Source organism: Grosmannia clavigera, assembly GCF_000143105.1.
Source record: "Grosmannia clavigera kw1407 unplaced genomic scaffold GCSC_173, whole genome shotgun sequence".
Lineage (NCBI taxonomy): Eukaryota > Fungi > Ascomycota > Sordariomycetes > Ophiostomatales > Ophiostomataceae > Leptographium > Leptographium clavigerum.
Window position 1 is genome coordinate 528123 of NW_014040765.1, and position 17042 is coordinate 545164.

Genomic DNA, 17042 nt, shown 5'->3' on the forward strand with positions numbered 1-17042 from the left:
TGACCATACCTAGCACGATAGCAGGAGCATTCATACGTCTTTCATAACCATCTCCACCAACTGCTATCTAACGTGCAAGCATCAATCCACTGCAAAAACTCTACCTGCGCTCGTCGTCTGGGTTGGGCAGGTAGCTGAGCCAGGGTCCCTCGCGAACATAGCCGGCGAACTTGCTGGCCTTTGTCCGATCGCTGATCCACGGCGACAGGCGGCGAAGAAGGCGCAGCCACCAGGTCTCCATGGCCTCGAATCGGGTCAGGTAGCTGGACATGGAGACGACAAGGTCGGCGTGTGGCCGTTGCAGCTTTTCGTACGCAGAAAAGACGTCGGCGAGCTGCAGCCGGGTCGGTCGGGTGTGGCAGTTGCGGTCGTCCGGCTCGACAGCGACACGACGGACGAGCGGCACGAGCAAGTTGGCGAGGTGGACGACGCCCTCGACGCCAAGATTGGCACCGAGTCCAGGGTTGATGGTGGCCTTGTGGACGGCATCGCCGGCGAGGACGACGCGGCCGCCGGGCGAGCGCCAGGCGGTGGCGAGCACACCCTCCTCGAGCGGCAGCATGGCGGCCTTGGTGGTAGCCTGCCAGAGGTCGCGGAAGGTGTAGCCAGGCCCGACGGCGTGGTGGCCGTAGCGGTCGATGACGGCTTCGACGTCGGCATCACTGAAGCGCGGCGTGTCGGGCGTCCGGCTGGCCTGATCGCTCTTGACGAAGAGAAACCAGAAGGCGAAGCCAGGGACGCCGGCCGAGATGACGCCCGAGAAGCCGCGGTAGTAGACGTTGTGGACCATGCCGGGGAGGAGGAACTGCTGAGGCTCGTCGTTTTTCGCTGTCGCAAAGATGCACTGGTACTTGCTGACAAAGCCAGAACGCATCGCAGTCGCTGCAGCCTCTTTGCCGGCGGCGGCGGCCTCGTCGGCTAGCTGTTGCCGCACGGTGCTGTGGATGCCGTCGGCACCGATCAGCACATCGCCCGTGATGATCTCGCCACCGGTCGTCGTCACCGTCACGTCGTCGGCCGTCTCGACAAAGGACACCAGGCCGGTGTGGGCCCGCACCTTGTTCTTGTCGCGAATCTGATTGTACAGACATTGCAGCCAGAAGCGGCGCGCCATGAAGGACGTCTGTCGGCCGAGGCACCTGGGCCGCTGGTCAGATGGGGTGACGAGACACGCGATGACAGCAAAGTACGCACATCTTGGAGATCTCCTGCAGGATGGCCGACTTCTCAAACAACCAGCCGTGCTCGTCATAGTGCTCCCGGTCCGTCACCGGGACGACGGCGGCGTCGATCTCGGGCCAGACGGCCAGCTGCTCCATGACGCGCTGCGTGTGCGCATGCATCGAGACCGAGGCCCCCAGATCCGGCGCCACCTCACCCGTCTCCAGCAGCACATAGTCAATATCAGCCCGGTCCAGAGCCAGCGCCATGGTCAGACCGACGATGCTGCCGCCAGCAATGATGGCCCGGAACAGCCTCGACGTGCTCTCTGGTGCGGCCATTGTGTGCGTCGAAGGACGGAAGGCGGGGTTTCTGCAGGTCTCACAACCAATTCGAGGGGCGTGGCCAGTGAACGGGTATTTCTACGGAGTACTCCGTACGTGGCTTTGTATTGCCGTCCTCTCCATCTCACACAAGCCTCATGCAGGCGACATAGCGTAGCACACCGACGTCGTATATGTAGGATCGGAAATTTGGATTTCTTCGGGAGGCTTTTACATTGCATCGAATTGCATCGCATTACGAAGCCCAGAAGCGGGCCAGAGGAAGAACAAAAATTGGAGAAAGCCGACAATGTATCTTTCGGAGTGGGCAAGTCCCCAAAGTGGTATCTTCTCTGAAGTTTGCTGGCACACGCTTCCCGCTCGAAGGCCGGGCGTTTTTCGACGTCACCGACGACGAGCTGGCAGCGCTCTTGGGAACGGCGCCCGTTCCCTTCGAGTTTGGGGGATGCAGGATCGTACGGCTGTCGCAGTTGCTCATCATGAAAGGAGGCAGAGGTATAAAGCCGAGCGAGGCTGCGACGATGAGCCTTGCGGCTGTCGGAGCAGCACGAGCAGATGCAGCAGCAGTTGCAAAACATCGTGTTCAGCCTCACCACGGCAGCTCCAATGTAATTTCTTGATGCAATTTCTATACTGTTGGACGAGAAGCGCCCTTGGAATTTGTATGTGCACTCCATGTACTCTATACTCTGTTCGAAGTACTCCCCACATCCACTAGCTCGTAAGACAACCACTCGGAATGCATCCCAGTCTACAACCGTATGCAATCTTAGCGCGGGACGGAAACACTGTAACGGCAGACTAGGTCCAAGCACGGCGGCCTGTCTCTTATCTCGAGTGGGCGGAGTTGCCGGAAGCATATGACCGGGCGAGCAGAGCGTCTTGGCCACGCGGCAACGAGCAGACATGACGACCGAAAGCACGATGGCATCGAAGACGGCGCCCAACGAGACGAGTGAGACGAGCCAGACGGATGGCGGGATGACACCGCAGCAGTACCGGGTGTGTCTGATCGGGTCGGGCGGCGTAGGGACGATCGCGTCGCTGGTGCTGAGCAAGTCGCAGCGGGCGCACGTGACGGTAGTATTGCGGTCGGCGTATGAGCACGTGACGCGGCACGGTTGGCAAGTGGATTCGGTGGACCACGGCGAGCTGGCAGGCTGGCGGCCGGCGCGGGTGGTGGACAGCGTGGCAGCGGCGACGCGCGAGGCAGACGATAATGGGATCCCGATCTTGTATGACTACGTGGTGGTGTGTACGAAGCAGCAGCCGCCGGAGTGCGGGCCGACGACGCCGGAGCTGATCGGGCCCGTCGTCACGGCCGGCCACACGACCGTGGTGCTGATCCAGAACGGCATGGGCATCGAAGAGGCCGTGATCGCGGCCTGGCCGACAAACGTGGTCATGAGCAGCGTGAGCCACATCGGCAGTGCCCTGCGGCCCCCCAACACGGTCGTCCAGACGGCTCCCGACGTCTCCCAGATGGGGCCGCACTACCACGTCGGCGTGCCGGACGCCGTCAGCCGGGCCCGCGCCCAGACGTTTGTCGACCTCTACGTGGCCGGCGGCGCCCGTGCGTGTCACCTCCTCCAACACAGGATGCAGGCGGCCCGCTGGGAGAAGCTGCTGTGGAACGGCACGTTCAGCCCGGTCTGCGCGCTCACCCGCGCCAACGTCGGCCAGGTCCAGCGCAGCGGCGCCCGCGACTCCCTGCTGCTGCCCATGATGTGGGAGATCTGGCACGTCGCCGCTGCGGCCGGCCATCCGCTGCCCGAGAGCGTCGTCCCCTGGATGGCCGGCCGCCTGCCCGACGACTGCACGTTCCGCCCCAGCATGCTGCTCGACCTCGAGGCCGGCCGCCCTATGGAGCTCGACGTCATCCTCGGCTACCCCACACGGCTGGCCCGCCGGCTGGGCGTCGCCACGCCCGTCCTCGACACCGCCTACCGGCTGCTGCAGGTCGAGCAGTGGAAGGTGTTGGGAGAGTAGAACTAGCATTTCCCTACAGTGCGCACTACTCAATATTGGATTAGTCATCAACATCGGACCACCACAGCGTGCTCTGCAAACAATGCTATCCCATGGCCGCTTTCTGCGCGTGCTCCTGCTCCCGCGCGTTGCGCTCGTCAATGTACTGTCGCAGGCTTGCTGACGGGGCGCCGGCCCCGGGCGTCAGACCGCTTGCCACCGGTTCGCCCAGCTGCTCCCACAGCGGCACGACGCCGGTCCAGGGTGGCGTCGCGAGGTCGGGCCCGTCGACGACGTAGTCCCGTGGCTGGATGCCCGGCAGTCCGGCGCGCGTCTTGACCGAGAGCCGGTCCAGGCTGACGCGCACGACATAGACCAGGCTCACCTGCAGCGAGGCCACCGGGTTCACCTCGGCCCACCGGCCGGCGACGATCTTGTCGGTGACGGCACGCATGACAGCCGTCTTGGCAACACGATCACGCACCGGCCGACAGGTGCCGTGGACAGTGGCGGAGCGGTAGTTGAACGTGTGGCCGTTGGGTGCGGACGAGAGGACGAGACCGTCGACTGGGGAGTGAGTAAGAGAAGGAGAGGGGGGAAGTGCTGGGCAAGAACGCAAGACGCACAAACATAAAACATAACGACATGAAATGACATAAACTCAAAATCACACAAACTCACTCTTCGTAGCCGTGATGCACACCTTCACCACACCAACATCGTCCCCGCCTGACTCTCTCTCTCGGCTGGTCTGTCGCACCAGCTCCATAATCTTGCTGCTCGGATGTCCATGCAGATACACGGCCATGCCTGGCGTCTCTCCCTCCCCCACTTCGACATCGTCCAGCATCACCGCAATCATCGGCATGCAGGCCGGCTCCCCGTCGACGACATACGACACATGGGCCACAAAACAGTCGTCAAACACGGCCTTGGCCGATGCCACATCGTACGCGCCCCGCTGCGTGTGTCTTCGAAGCGGTGCTGGCTCCATTGGTGTGCGGTAAGCTGAGCGAGGGTCATGCAAGGCGTCGGTGGTAAACGCCCATCCGTCACGTGAGAGCTCAGAAATCTCCGACTTCACTAATCACTGCTCTCAAACTCCTTTAAAAGGCCCCTCTTCTCGGACCAATATATTTTCGTTACAATGGAATAAGAACAGAGGTATATGCAAACACAATGTACAAAGGAAATATGACGAAAGAGTCAAACGGTACAAAGAAAAGACATTATAAAGTGGCGTAACAGCCATATGGAACGGAAGAGCGGCATGGAAACATTCGACCAGTGCGACACCCCGTGTGATACGCGGACAGGCCTCGTCATTTCTCCGCGTGGGCCAGCAGGATCTCAGAGCCTTCGGGCCAGTTGCGAGCTGCTGCCATCTGAGCAACAGTGCGGCCGTCGTCATCGGCAACATCGAGGTCGATGGCGCGGCCGTCGGCGATGAGAATGCGCAGCAGGTCGGCATTGCCATCCTCGAGCACCTGCATCACCGCGTTCCAGCCGCGGTACGTTTTGTTGATGTCGGCGCCATGGGCCAGCAGCTTGCGCACCGCCAAAGCGCCCATGTCCTCCTGATGATGGCCGGCTCGAATGGCCTTGACGAGCGGCAGATGCTCGCCAGGCGCATTGGGGTTGGCTCCGGCCTCCTCTAGCAGGTACGCCACCAGATCCTTCCTTTCCTCGCGCAGGGCCGTTGTCAGCGGCGAGAACACGCCGCCCGTCTTGTCCTCCACACTCACACCGGCCGCCAGCAGCAGCTTGACCGACTCCAGCGAGCCGGCAGCCACCGCTCGCTCCAGCACGCCGCGAACAGCACGAGGATCGGCCACGGCCGGCAACAGACGCTCCAGCAGCTCCGGGTGGGCCACCGCCATGATCAGCGGCCAGTCCTCGCCGCGTGCACCTGCATCGGCCCCGTGGTCGAGCAGCGTCTGCATCAGGTCCGGCCGGTTCTGCCGCAGAGCCGTCGTCAGTGGTGTGTAGCCGCGTGCACTGCGCTGGTCCGGGCTCACGCCACCTTGCTCTAGAAGCCACACCAGCGTCTCCGTATTGCCCACCTGCACCGCCAGCTCCGCGATGCCCGGTGGCGATTGCAGGTCTGCACCAGCCGCCAGCAGCTGCGGCAGCAGGTGCACTCGCTTGTGCGTCACGCACTTCCACGCCGGGTACTCCGTTGCCGGCAGGTTTGGGTCGGCGCCGCTGGCCAGCAGCAGCTGGAAGATGTCAATGTGGTCGTCGCGGATCGCCGTGCACAGCGGCGTGTACACCCCGTCCTTCTTGGCGTCCACGTCGGCACCGCTCGCAATCAGCGCCTTGACTGCCTCCACCTTGTTCAGACTGGTCGCCAGCTCCATGATGCCGGGCGTCCGCCGCATGTCCGCGCCACGCTGCAGCAGAAGCGCCAGCGATGACGGATGGTGGATGGCTTGCCACAGAACATGCTTGGGTCCGGGCCGGTTGACGTCTGCTCCGTGATCCAGGAGTGCCGCCACAATGTCCGGCCGGCTCGACTGCACGGCTGCATACAGCGGCGACGTGCCGTGACCATCCTTTGCATTGGGGTCGGCGCCGTATGCCAGCAGCAGATCGGCCTTCTTGCGCGACTTCTTGCGCGCAATCGCACTCAACAGCAGCGTCGTGCTGTTGTCCGTGCCGCCGCTGTCGCTGTCGCTGCTGCTGTGGCCCACCCGTTGCACCGGCTGGTTCGGCTCGGCCCCGTATGCCAGCAGCAGTTGCGCCAGGCCCAATCGCCCAGTCGCCAGCGCTGCTGCCAGCGGCGGCTCCTGACGGTCGCGTGCCGGCGGACTCGCACCCGCCCGATTCACGTCCGCCCCATACTTGATCAGCAGCGTTGCGCCCTCTGAAAAGGCCTCCTCCACAGCCGCCAGCAGCGGCGTCACGCCCGCCCGGTCGGCCGCGTTCACATCTGCGCCAAATAGCAGCAGCAGCCGCATGCTCTCGACGTCGTGCCGCACAATGGCCTCGTGCAGCAGGCCCGCCTCAGGCGTCACACCGCGGTCCAGCAGCTGCTCCATCAGCGTGTAGTTGGCGCCCTGCACTGCCGCCACCAGTGCCGTCCGTAGGCTGGCCACGCCGGCGCCTGCATTGTTGCGCGCCGACCATCGGGGCATCGACTGCGGGTCCGCCTTCAGCCGCACCACCTTGATCGGCGTCGCTGTCGCCTGGCCGTGTGCGTGCGTCTCGCTGTCCTCTGCCGTCGATGCCGCAATCGACATTGTCTCCAGCTGGTCCGACAGCATCTGCTGCACGCCCATGGCCCCGTGTCGCGACCGCAGCTCGCCACCGCTGCCTGACGTCGCCGTCGTCACGTGCGACGTTGCCGCTCCGTTGCTGCTGCCGCCATTCATCCGGCTGCGGCCGGTCGTCGTTGACCCGTTCGACGCCGACGTCAATGCCAGCCCCGTGCTCAGGTTGCTTGTCGACACCATCGTGTCGCGCACCGACGACGATGTCGTGTTGTTGGACGTCGACGGCCGCCGCCGCAGATCAGGGAATAGCCGCAGCTCCTCGCTCAGGTTGAGTTCTTTGCCAGCGTCCCGATCGCTTGCTGAGCTCGTCGAGGCGAGGCCGTTGATCGTGTTGAAGATGGCCTCGTCATCGTCAATCTGCTGCTGCTGCAGCTGCAGCTGGAGCTGTTGCAACTGCTGTTGCTGCTGGTGGTACTGCTGCTGCTGGATCTGCGCACGTGTCGCTCCGTTGCTGTGCATGCTGCCTGCATGGCCGTGATGGCCGTTGGTACCATTGTGACCAGCCGAGCTATTGTGGCCGTTGATACCACTGTGACCGTTGGCCATGTTCCCGTTGCGCAACGACACCATGCTTGCCTGCTGGTACTGCTGCTGCTGCACCCCACCAACGTCCAGCATGGACTTGACTGGCGGGCGCTGGTGCGGTGGCGGCTCGTGCTGCGGCGGTGGAGACGGCGGGTCAGCTGTGCGCGTGCGCGAGAGGCTGGCACCGTTGGTCGGTGACGACTGCGCCGGCACGGCCGTGTTAGTCGTGATGGCAGTGCCGGCCGCGGTTGCCGCCTCCACACCGTTGCCGTCGGCGGAAGCCCCGTGAGACGAGCCGTTGGTCCTGTTGTGGGTGCTGCTGTTGTCAGTGGCCTGCGGCGTTGGCGTCACTTCAGCTGGCCTGGTAGCACTAGCACTGCCAGAGCTGCCGACCGACCTGGCGGTCTCCGGGTTGTTCATGGTGCCGCTGAGCGCCGGACGGTTGCCGTGGATGCGGTCGAGAGCGGCGGCAAGGCCGGTGTAGCCGATGCCGACAGACTCCTCGATGCGGGCTTCGCCCAGCGACCACTGGAAGACGAGGGCGCTCATGCGCAGGGCCTCGCGCGAACGGGCCAGCGACTCGCGCATCCGGTGGATGTCGTGGTCAGGGAACACGCGACGGAAGCCCTTCTGGATGCGGCCCACAGTGCCCTTGTGCTCGTACTCCAGGAATTTGTGGACCATGCGGTCGAGCTCCTGGAAGTCTGACTGGGTCGAACGGAACTTGCGCTCCAGCTCGACGACCATGTCAGGCGGGAAGCGGCGGCCAGAATCGGCACTGTCGCTGAGTCCGGCCTCGATGGAGAAGAGAATGCGGCAGATATCGAGAAACTCGCGGGTGAGCTGCTCAAAGCCGTCAGGGTGGTGCTTGACAGTGCTCAGATACTCGAGCATGTGCACAGAGATCTTGTTGCCGAGCAGCGTGACCTTGTTGCACGCCTCGAGGGCACCAGCCTCTTTGGTCTTAGCCATGATGTCGGCGGTTGATGGCAGCGCTTTCAAACGCGGCGCAGGAAGGGTTGATTGCGAATACAACGGCAGTTGCGACAGCCGTGTGGTCGAGTTCGGCGAGCCGGACAGGACAGACGCGAGTACAGAAAGGGGCAGGCCTTTCTTTCTCCCGTCGAAATCCAGTTTTTCAGGGAGGAAAGAGTATTTGAGAAGATGAGGGTCGACAACTAGGACTGGAATCGAGCCAGGCCTCGGCAGAAGAGAAGGGGAAAGAGAAGGGCAGAAGAAAGAAGGGGAGGATAAGGGGACTTTCTGTTGATTTTATATTTCGACGTGAAAAGTATGGGGGCAGCTTCCCCGGTCGTTGGCTGTTGTACGGGAGGACGGGGTGCGTGTAAAAGCAAGGTGCAGGTGTATCGTGCGAAACGACGTGAAGGCACCCGTACATGTACGAGCAGACAAGTATGAAGGAGAGTGGGAAGACGAGGAAATGAAGAAGAAGGGACTCGGATCTGAGGCAAGGAAGGGGAGATTCATTCAGTACATGTACTCGTACGAAATCAGAAGGAGCCGGGGGAAGCAGAGGAGGAAAGTGGGGGGCAGCAGACAACAGACGCCAGACAAGGAAGGGACCTCTCGACGAGCAGGGGCCTCTTGCGGGTCCTGGCCACGTTCTTTCGGAGGCCGTTGACTGCACGATGAGTAATTACATATTCGCTGTAGCTCAAGATACGAGTATATTTAAAAGTGCGTCTGCCAACTACACGATAACGCGGGGGGGGTGTATGCAGTTGGAAGGTCCAGGCACAGCTTCAATCTGGGCCGGACCTGGTGGCAATCGAATAGTGTGACCGTTAGTGGCCAAACCCAGGAACGACATCGAGACGCTACATAGTAGACATAGTACTCCGTAGAGATGGAGGCAGGGCAGAGCAATCGGAACGATGAGGGCAATCGGGACAACCGCCAGGACGGCATGAGGCCATCAGAGCGGCTGGAAATAGCTGGGAGCGGCTGGAGCGGCTGGAGAGGCTCGAGGCCGCAAGAGGATGGGATGTGCGGCAGGCAAAATGAAGGCTGGTGGAGCATCCAGATTGCAGATGCCACCGGTTTCCGCTGTCACCCGTCTGACCGTCCTTGTGAAGTGCACAGCGTCGCAGTTTCAGGCCCTTTAACGTAGCATCCATTCGCTTCTGGATTGGCAGCTCCACCGGCGATCGCTCTGGTGTGTGGAGTACGAGATAGTATCTTACTCCGTACGGTCGTATCTGGCTCTGACAGAGTGAGCACGAACGTACTGTGGAAGAACACGGTAGTCGTAAAAAGCGTACCTCGTACGTCGTAAGCAATGGCGAGATCGTTAACCAACAGGCCGATCGGGGCCGAGAGGGCCTAACCGAGCTATTGCATCGTGCATGCACGGCCCAACGTACAGGCGCTTCGTACTTTGTTTTCGATAATGCACCCCGGACAATATGTAGCAGGTCTGCGCGTGCAACGATACGAGGCGACAACGACGCCAAAAGTATTTGGCAGCGCTGCAGATACTAAAACCTGTCGGCACTACATAGTACACCGCAGTTAGGGAGTAGCGTGTCCACTAGAAGAGCGCTAGGTCATTCTCCGTAAGTGCTGAACTTTCAGACTGCCTTCTTGGTGTTGGGGCAAGAGCCAACATCGACTCGACCATACGCACTTGTACGTAAGATACGCACAACGAAACCAGCTTGAGTTCGTACGAGCTCGCTCCAGGACGCTCCAGCCATCGTAGTCCCATCGAAACAAAATACCATTTTCACAAGCATCCCGGATCCCTGGCCGTCTTGGGCACCCAAAGCCGGCCCTCCGTGCACGTTTTCCGCGCTGACGATAAAAGGACCCCTCCGTGGCAGCGCGTTGTTGCGGATGTGTGTCGAGCTACTCTCTTGCGTACGGAGGCGTAGTATGGCCGAGTTACGACGGCGCCCATGAAATAGGGGGTGGCGACTCGTGCAGATGACAAACGTCTGCGCATGTCGGTTGGCCGCTGCGGCCATGCAGACACGGATGACGGGCATGAAGAAGACAATGGGACAATGGCTCAGGTCTGCTTCTGACCGAGGACCTCCATGGCCGCACCTTGGTCCGGGTGACGAGTCACAAAGCGCTGCAGACTTTCTTTTTCCTTCCCTCACAGATCTCACAAATTCCATCCACATTGCCGGGACCCTCTTCCCTCGGTGGACAGAGCCGACTCCACTTGCTCGATGGCCCTAGGCTGGAATCGAAAATGACACTATCGAAGCTGGCGAATGGCTCTGCAGCGAATGGGAGCCCGCCATTTGGCCCAGAGGCCCAGTGCTCTCCATGAGCTATGCCCAAATCAACGACGCCCACTGCCCAACAGGGGTCGGGCTCCTTCACCTCGTTTCCTCTGCTTGCTTTTCTGCTGAAGAAGACACCCGGTACAAGGGCCACGGACAAGGCCGAAATGCCGCGTACGGCGTAATTTTCCATTGTCCTTGGTGGCTCCATCATAGCCCGTGTCGGACGTTTGGACGTGTTATTACATAGCATTAAAAACCTGGCCCATCCGACGGGCTGAAAGACAGGGGCAAAAGATGGGGAAGCATGCGAGCAGATGAAAAGAAAAAGAAACGACGAAAATAAAATGTACGAAGTACGAAGAAGGAAGTCCTCCGTACCGCGCACAGAAAAAGCAATTAGACCAGTCAGAGGAAGAAACAAGGCAGAAGGGCAATCGGTGCAGATTAGCACTGACAGGGTTTTACCGTCCGCCCAACACTACTCTGTCTGATGTGCAGCAGCCGCCTTGAGCTCGGACAGTGATTTCCTGATAGGCAGACCAGCCCAGGGGTTGCAACAGCCTGTGCAGGGACATGGGCACAAAGGGGGTTGTCTTGATGGGCGCGACACGATAAGCACAGCCGGTGTCGTGAATGCCGTCTGGCAAGCGCATGCAAAGCAGGATTCTCCCATACGAAGCACTCTCTGCCATGTTCTCCTCCCATGCTCGCTGCCATGCGCTCCCATGCGCGCTCAAGCCGCCTCACCATAACGGATCACGTCGTACGTCGTACTCCGTACTCCGTGAAGCTCTGCGCACGCCCATCGCCAGCCCGCTCGGTCCTTCTGCCTTGCAGTCGCCCCAGCTCCTCACTCCCTGTTCCTGGCCAAGCCGCCGGCCTGTGGTGCCCTGAGCGTTCCACCAGCCGGACAGTGGCATTGACCTACGGAGTGGCCACACCCCCGTGAGGAGGCGAAACGATGCAGGAGACCGATGGAGACAAAGCTGGCTCTAGTGCAGACTAGATTGACAAAGGAGCATAAGCTGTTTGTGCGGAAGATACGCACAAGCCAGAACACCAAGCGAGCCAGAGCGAAAAGAGCCACGCCAAGCTCCACTGCCTCTGGGTCTCTGGCCCCTGAGCCAATCTGTACTCCATACGACGTACACTCATCACCGGGCCCGCTGCAGAAGCCTGTGCTTGTAGATCACTCTATTACACGGTGCGCTTGTATCCGGAGAGCAGTCAGCAATACATACACATAGCACAAGTATCTTGCATACTCCGTAGTACGGAGCAGGAGCGGCGTATTTACACTTTTGACCAGTTTCGTCATTTGAGATAGGCATGGCACCGTCCGAATAGTCATTATTAATAGAAACAACGCCTGACATACGACGTAGTATGGAGTACATCGTCTTGCCACAGACCAAAACCCGGCGTGGCCGTCGTGGGGTGTTGTCCGTCAGGCGGTAAAAGGGGAGGCTCATATCCGTACGGAGTACGGAATACAATACGAGGTACGAAGCAGCATAGAGTAAGCATAAATGCTGCGATAGTTATCCCGAGAACATGGCCGGAAAAACAATAGCGGATAAACTATAGGCCCGCGGTCGGCTCTTTCGCTATTAATCCGTAATTGTGTCTCCCCAGGCTGGGCAAGCCCCTCCCCCACTAAGAGAAGTCGGACCAGTAAAACGCGCAGCCTTAGATTCGGCTATGATGCGATTTTTCCTATGAGGCTATTCGGCTCCTTTCTTCCCCGGATCTCCTTCCTGCTTCTGTTTCTGAGACTCTTGTTTCTATTCCAGCGTTATCCAAACGCCAAACTTTCTGCCTGCAGCCATGGCAAGCATCATTTTGGGCTCCCAATGGGGTGAGTTTACCTTTTGCTACCCCCCTTGCTGGTGCCGCATCCTTCTAGCGCTTGGGCCGAGAAATTGAGCAAGCCACGGTCAAAGACGAGGGCAAGATGCGCGAAACCCTCTTTCTACGATCACCGATATCAAAAGCGCCCACCCAGCCCTCGACTTAAAATATGTGCTGACACTGCCTCTTGCTTTGTATTTTAGGAGACGAGGGCGTATGTATTCCGTTCCACAGTCAAACTTCCGAACAAACGGTGCCACACCAACATTTCTAACCATTGCATCGAATATCCCTCCTCACGAAACAGAAGGGCAAACTGACGGACCACCTCCTCTCGACCGATGCGTACGACATCTGCGCCCGTGCCGCCGGCGGCCACAATGCGGGCCACTCGATCAAGTAAGCGACCACCTGGACGCAGGACCTGTGTGTGCTTTGCGCATACCAACATGACTCATTTTACTGACTATCCAGAACGGGAGGCCAGAGCTTCAGGTAGATTTTTCTCTTGTCAACGGAGGCAGCAGCTGTGTTCGTCCATCCCTCCGTGCGAAGGAGAGTACAAGCTTCTGCTGCCTCCGCCCCCCCCTGCGTTTTTTGTTTCTTTTTCCTTGCCTTGCCCTGCAAGGCTGTGAGTCTAAGTAGTATATTTGGCCCCATGGCTGTGTGGCTGACCGAAGATGTTGTGTAATGCAGTTTTCACCTGTTGCGTGAGTGTTATCTGTCTCTCTGTCCCCTATCTCACTGTTCGCTAACCTGGCCCCGTTGGGGAGCACAGCGTCAGGTCTGGTGAACCCAAAGACGGATAATTTGATCGGATCGAGCGTGGTGTTCAACCTCGAGGCATTTTTCAAGGAGCTGTCAGAGCTCGAGGCCAAGGGCGTGCCCAACGTGCACGAGCGCATCCACGTCAGCTCGCGGTGCCACCTCAACTTTGCTCTGCACGCCGCCGTCGACGGCTTGTCAGAGGTGCAGCTGGGCAATGCGATGATCGGCACGACCAAGCGCGGCATCGGCCCGTCCTACAGTACCAAGGCGTCGCGCGACGGCCTGCGCGTCATCGACCTCTACAGCGATTCGTTTGAGCGCAAGCTGCGCAAGCTGGCCGGCGAGTACCGCCAACGCTACGGCGACCTGCTGCAGTACGACGTCGAGGCCGAGCTGCGCCTCTACGCCGAGTCCAAAGACCGGCTGCGGCCCTACATTGTCGACGCCGTCGAGTACATGCGCAACGCCCAGGAGACCCATAAGAAGGTCCTTGTCGAAGGCTCGCAGGCCCTGAGTACGGTTTTGGTTTTGCTTGTCATGTTTGTCTTTCGATCGTCCAACTGACCTTGCAGTGCTCGATATTGACTACGGCACGTATCCCTACGTGACATCGTCCAACACCGGCCTCGGTGGCTGTATCCAGGGCCTCACGCTCAACCCCACCTTTATCAAGTGCGTGTATAACACTGCTAGCTCTCGCCATATGTGTCAATGTTGACCATCTTTCAGAGACGTGATTGCTGTCACGAAGGCTTACGTAAGCACACTTTTTACCCATAGTATGAGAAAGCAAGCTGACACAGATAACAACAGACAACACGAGTTGGCGGCGGTCCGTTCCCGACGGAGCAGCTGAACGAGGTTGGCACTAAGCTTCAGGACATCGGTGGCGAGATTGTAAGATGCCACAAGAGCTGTACTTTACGACTGAGCTAACGCAATCAGGGTGTCTCGACTGGTCGCCGGAGACGATGCGGCTGGCTGGACCTTGTGGTTCTCAAGTATTCGACTGCGGTGAACCGTACGCAAGACAACTTTCTCATAGCTGGGCATCTGCTGACTAACAACGATTGCAGACTACACCATGATTAACCTGACTAAGTGTACGTTGCTCGTGATGCTTGTCCCCCTCAGTTCCCCTCTGAGACTAACGTTGTCGCAGTGGATGTGCTGGACACATTCCCGATCATCCGCGTGGCCACGGCCTACATCACGCCCGAGGGCGAGAAGGTCACGACCTTCCCTGCCGACCTCAACGAGCTGGAAAAGTACACGGTCGAGTACGTCGACTTTGAAGGCTGGCAGACGTCGACAAAAGGCCTGCGGTCGTGGGACGAGCTCCCATCGAAGGCAAAGAAGTATATTGCGCTGATCGAGTCGTTTATCGGCGTCAAGGTATGATTCCTTTACGGGCTGGCAGATGCTGTACCCCCTTTTCTTCCTTTTCTTTTCCCCTCTTCCCCTCTTCCCCTCCGCTCGTCCTCCTTCTCCAACCCCTCCCCCCTTCACACACTAACAAGGACAGGTGGTCTATGTGGGAACAGGGCAGGACCGCGAAGACATGATCATCCGGTCATGAACGCAGGCAGCAGACGCGTCGGTCGCTTTTGTGCGTCCGAACGCCCGCCTTCCATCCGTAGGCAGTCCATCAATAGACATTAAAAGAGAGGCATATGTAGTACAATAAAATGGTGCTTTTTTAGTAGCTGTTGTCATTTCTATGTCTTTTTTGTCCGATCGTACTGGTGACCTATCATCAATCATGTGGGCGCGTGCCTGTGCGGCTCAGCTGTGAAAATAATGGGAGTTACTCTGTATACGAGAAGTATTGCGGCTGTAAGCGTGGCTGTACTTCGTATCGTGGCTGTCAGCCTGGCTGGCGGGCGTTTCTGCGACTGTGACTGCAGTGGGGCAGGAACCAAGGAGGGCGATGGGCGGCAGGAGATCGCTGCCTCGTCGCTTCCTGCAGCTAGCTGCAAATACGGAGGGACAGCCGTTCGAGACAAGGTTTCCTACTTTCTTGGCTTTCAATCAACTGTCACGACGACACGGACAATCGCACCAACTTCTACGCTGCCCGTCTTCCGACACACAGCTACTAGGCCCCTTTACGCCTTTACGCTTTGGCCATGGCAACGAGCTTTGCAGCAGGCGCAGACGAGGATGTCACGACGGCTAGTCTGACGAGGTCAGCGCAGTCGTCGAGCTGTTCGTCATCGACGTCGTCGTCGGCAGCGTCGGTCTCGGCGACGTCGCCGCTTTTCGCGCGGGCGCCGACGATCGTGGCGCACGAGCTGCAGCGGCTGACGCGACAGCGCCGGCGGTTTGCCGAGTTTGAGGCCGGCTTGCCGGAGATGCTGTCACAGGCGAGTGAGAAAGTACGGACGATTTCGGGAAGTCCAGGGGACTTGGGGGGTGTGGATGGTGCTGGGAGTCCGGGCAGTCCTCTGCCGGTGACAGACAAGGACAGTGTCTGGCTGTTAGACAATGTAGCCTACCGAGAGGCGGACACGACGACGACGACTCCTGGCTGGCGGGCAGAGTATGTGGTGGCTGTGCTGGCGCAGCAGCTGGCTGGCCCGGTCGGCGGCACGGTGGCGGCGGTGCAGGCGGTGGCAGAGCGGTTGGGACGTGGCGGCAGCGGGCCGGTGGACGAGGCCACGCTGCAGACGATCCGGCGGCGGATGCGGCCGTTTCTGCAGGCAGTGCTGCCGGGCCGACAGGTGCGGGCGCGCGTGGGCGACGACTGGCCGCTGGTGCTGAGCCCGAGCGACAGCGACGGCGTCAGCAGCGACGTACAGCGTCTGCCAGACAGCACGCGGGCCGGTGCTTTGGTGTCGACGACGGCGGAGGTACCAGCCGGCACGGACGGCGAGCTGTCGATGCAGACGCTGTTTGCGGAGGGGACTGGCTGGGGGGTGATATCCGGTAGGTTGAAGGCGACATGCTGGCGCGAAAAGAAGAGGCAGAAATGAGGCTGACCGGCAGACATCGACGACACGATCAAGCGCACGCAGACGAGTGATCCGGTCGGCATCCTGCAGACGACGTTTGTCGACGAACCCGAGGCCATTGCCGGGATGCCGGAGCTGTACCGGTTTCTGGCCGAGGTCACGGCGCCGGCCGCGTCGGACGGCGGCAGCGCGGCGATGACGCCGTTCTTCTACCTCTCGGCGTCGCCGTACAACCTGTACCCGTTTCTGCGACGATTCCGCCAGCAGCACTACCCGCACGGGGCGCTGCTGCTGCGCGACGACTCGTCCATGAGCGTGGCCGGCCTGCTGCGGACGCTGACGCTCGACACGCGGGACTACAAAGTGCAGCGCATCGCCAAGGTGCACGGCTGGCTGCCACAGAAGACGATGTTGTGCATTGGCGACAGCACGCAGAGCGATCCAGAGGCGTACGGAGAGATGTGAGTTGGTGTTTGTTTCTTTTTCTTTTTCTTTCGGATTGTTTTTCCTTTTGTTTTCCTTTCTTTTTTCTTCTATTTCCCACCTCTAACTTCCCAGCTACCGCTCCTTCCCCGGCTGGGTCAAATTGATCCTCATCCGCAAGGTGGCCGACATTGCGGCGGTCGGCCTGGCTGAGAAGAATGAGCCGGCACGCTTCGAAAAGGCGTTCCATGACATGCCTACGTCTGCATGGCACGTATTCGAAGACCCAGCCGAGTGCTATGCACACGTGCAGCGGGTGATCGGCGGAGAAATCCCCGAGACGGAAGCATGATTCAGACGAACGCGCATTTGCTTTGTAGGGTACTGTTATGTTGTTGTCCATATAGCACTGGAGATTTAAGCAAGGAGATGAGTGTCTGAAAGATGGGATCCGGAGCGGGTCTGGGGATGTCCGAAGCCAATAGCCTCTCCTCCCGAATAATTGGAGTCCATGCT

The 17042-nt window shown here is 59.9% G+C and overlaps 6 protein-coding genes across 6 annotated transcripts; 3 read left to right on the forward strand and 3 right to left on the reverse strand.

Annotated features, from left to right (window-relative positions):
* Nucleotides 1-100: 100 nt before the first annotated feature.
* Nucleotides 101-1502, reverse strand: CMQ_7611 (FAD-binding domain containing protein; the record flags this gene model as incomplete). The annotated part of the gene is made up of 2 exons (XM_014314616.1): nucleotides 101-1139; nucleotides 1195-1502. The coding sequence occupies 2 exons, from the start codon at nucleotides 1500-1502 to the stop codon at nucleotides 101-103; spliced, it is 1347 nt and encodes a 448-aa protein (XP_014170091.1).
* Nucleotides 1503-2411: 909 nt separating this feature from the next.
* CMQ_7254 (2-dehydropantoate 2-reductase family) lies at nucleotides 2412-3494 on the forward strand (the record flags this gene model as incomplete). The annotated part of the gene is made up of 1 exon (XM_014314259.1): nucleotides 2412-3494. The coding sequence occupies one exon, from the start codon at nucleotides 2412-2414 to the stop codon at nucleotides 3492-3494; it is 1083 nt and encodes a 360-aa protein (XP_014169734.1).
* Nucleotides 3495-3579: 85 nt separating this feature from the next.
* On the reverse strand, nucleotides 3580-4467 carry CMQ_7357 (uncharacterized protein; the record flags this gene model as incomplete). The annotated part of the gene is made up of 2 exons (XM_014314362.1): nucleotides 3580-4040; nucleotides 4155-4467. The coding sequence occupies 2 exons, from the start codon at nucleotides 4465-4467 to the stop codon at nucleotides 3580-3582; spliced, it is 774 nt and encodes a 257-aa protein (XP_014169837.1).
* A 328-nt stretch (nucleotides 4468-4795) lies between these two features.
* On the reverse strand, nucleotides 4796-8245 carry CMQ_7164 (ankyrin unc44; the record flags this gene model as incomplete). The annotated part of the gene is made up of 2 exons (XM_014314169.1): nucleotides 4796-7047; nucleotides 7354-8245. The coding sequence occupies 2 exons, from the start codon at nucleotides 8243-8245 to the stop codon at nucleotides 4796-4798; spliced, it is 3144 nt and encodes a 1047-aa protein (XP_014169644.1).
* Nucleotides 8246-12357: 4112 nt separating this feature from the next.
* On the forward strand, nucleotides 12358-14728 carry CMQ_7194 (adenylosuccinate synthetase; the record flags this gene model as incomplete). Its single annotated transcript, XM_014314199.1, has 13 exons — nucleotides 12358-12388; nucleotides 12585-12595; nucleotides 12689-12780; nucleotides 12856-12876; nucleotides 13078-13091; nucleotides 13160-13663; nucleotides 13722-13821; nucleotides 13879-13906; nucleotides 13963-14046; nucleotides 14095-14170; nucleotides 14226-14252; nucleotides 14312-14544; nucleotides 14675-14728. The coding sequence occupies 13 exons, from the start codon at nucleotides 12358-12360 to the stop codon at nucleotides 14726-14728; spliced, it is 1275 nt and encodes a 424-aa protein (XP_014169674.1).
* A 550-nt stretch (nucleotides 14729-15278) lies between these two features.
* CMQ_7098 (actin filament organization protein app1) lies at nucleotides 15279-16878 on the forward strand (the record flags this gene model as incomplete). Its single annotated transcript, XM_014314103.1, has 3 exons — nucleotides 15279-16077; nucleotides 16138-16564; nucleotides 16662-16878. 3 exons carry the CDS (start codon nucleotides 15279-15281, stop codon nucleotides 16876-16878), a joined length of 1443 nt encoding a protein of 480 aa, XP_014169578.1.
* Nucleotides 16879-17042: the final 164 nt, after the last annotated feature.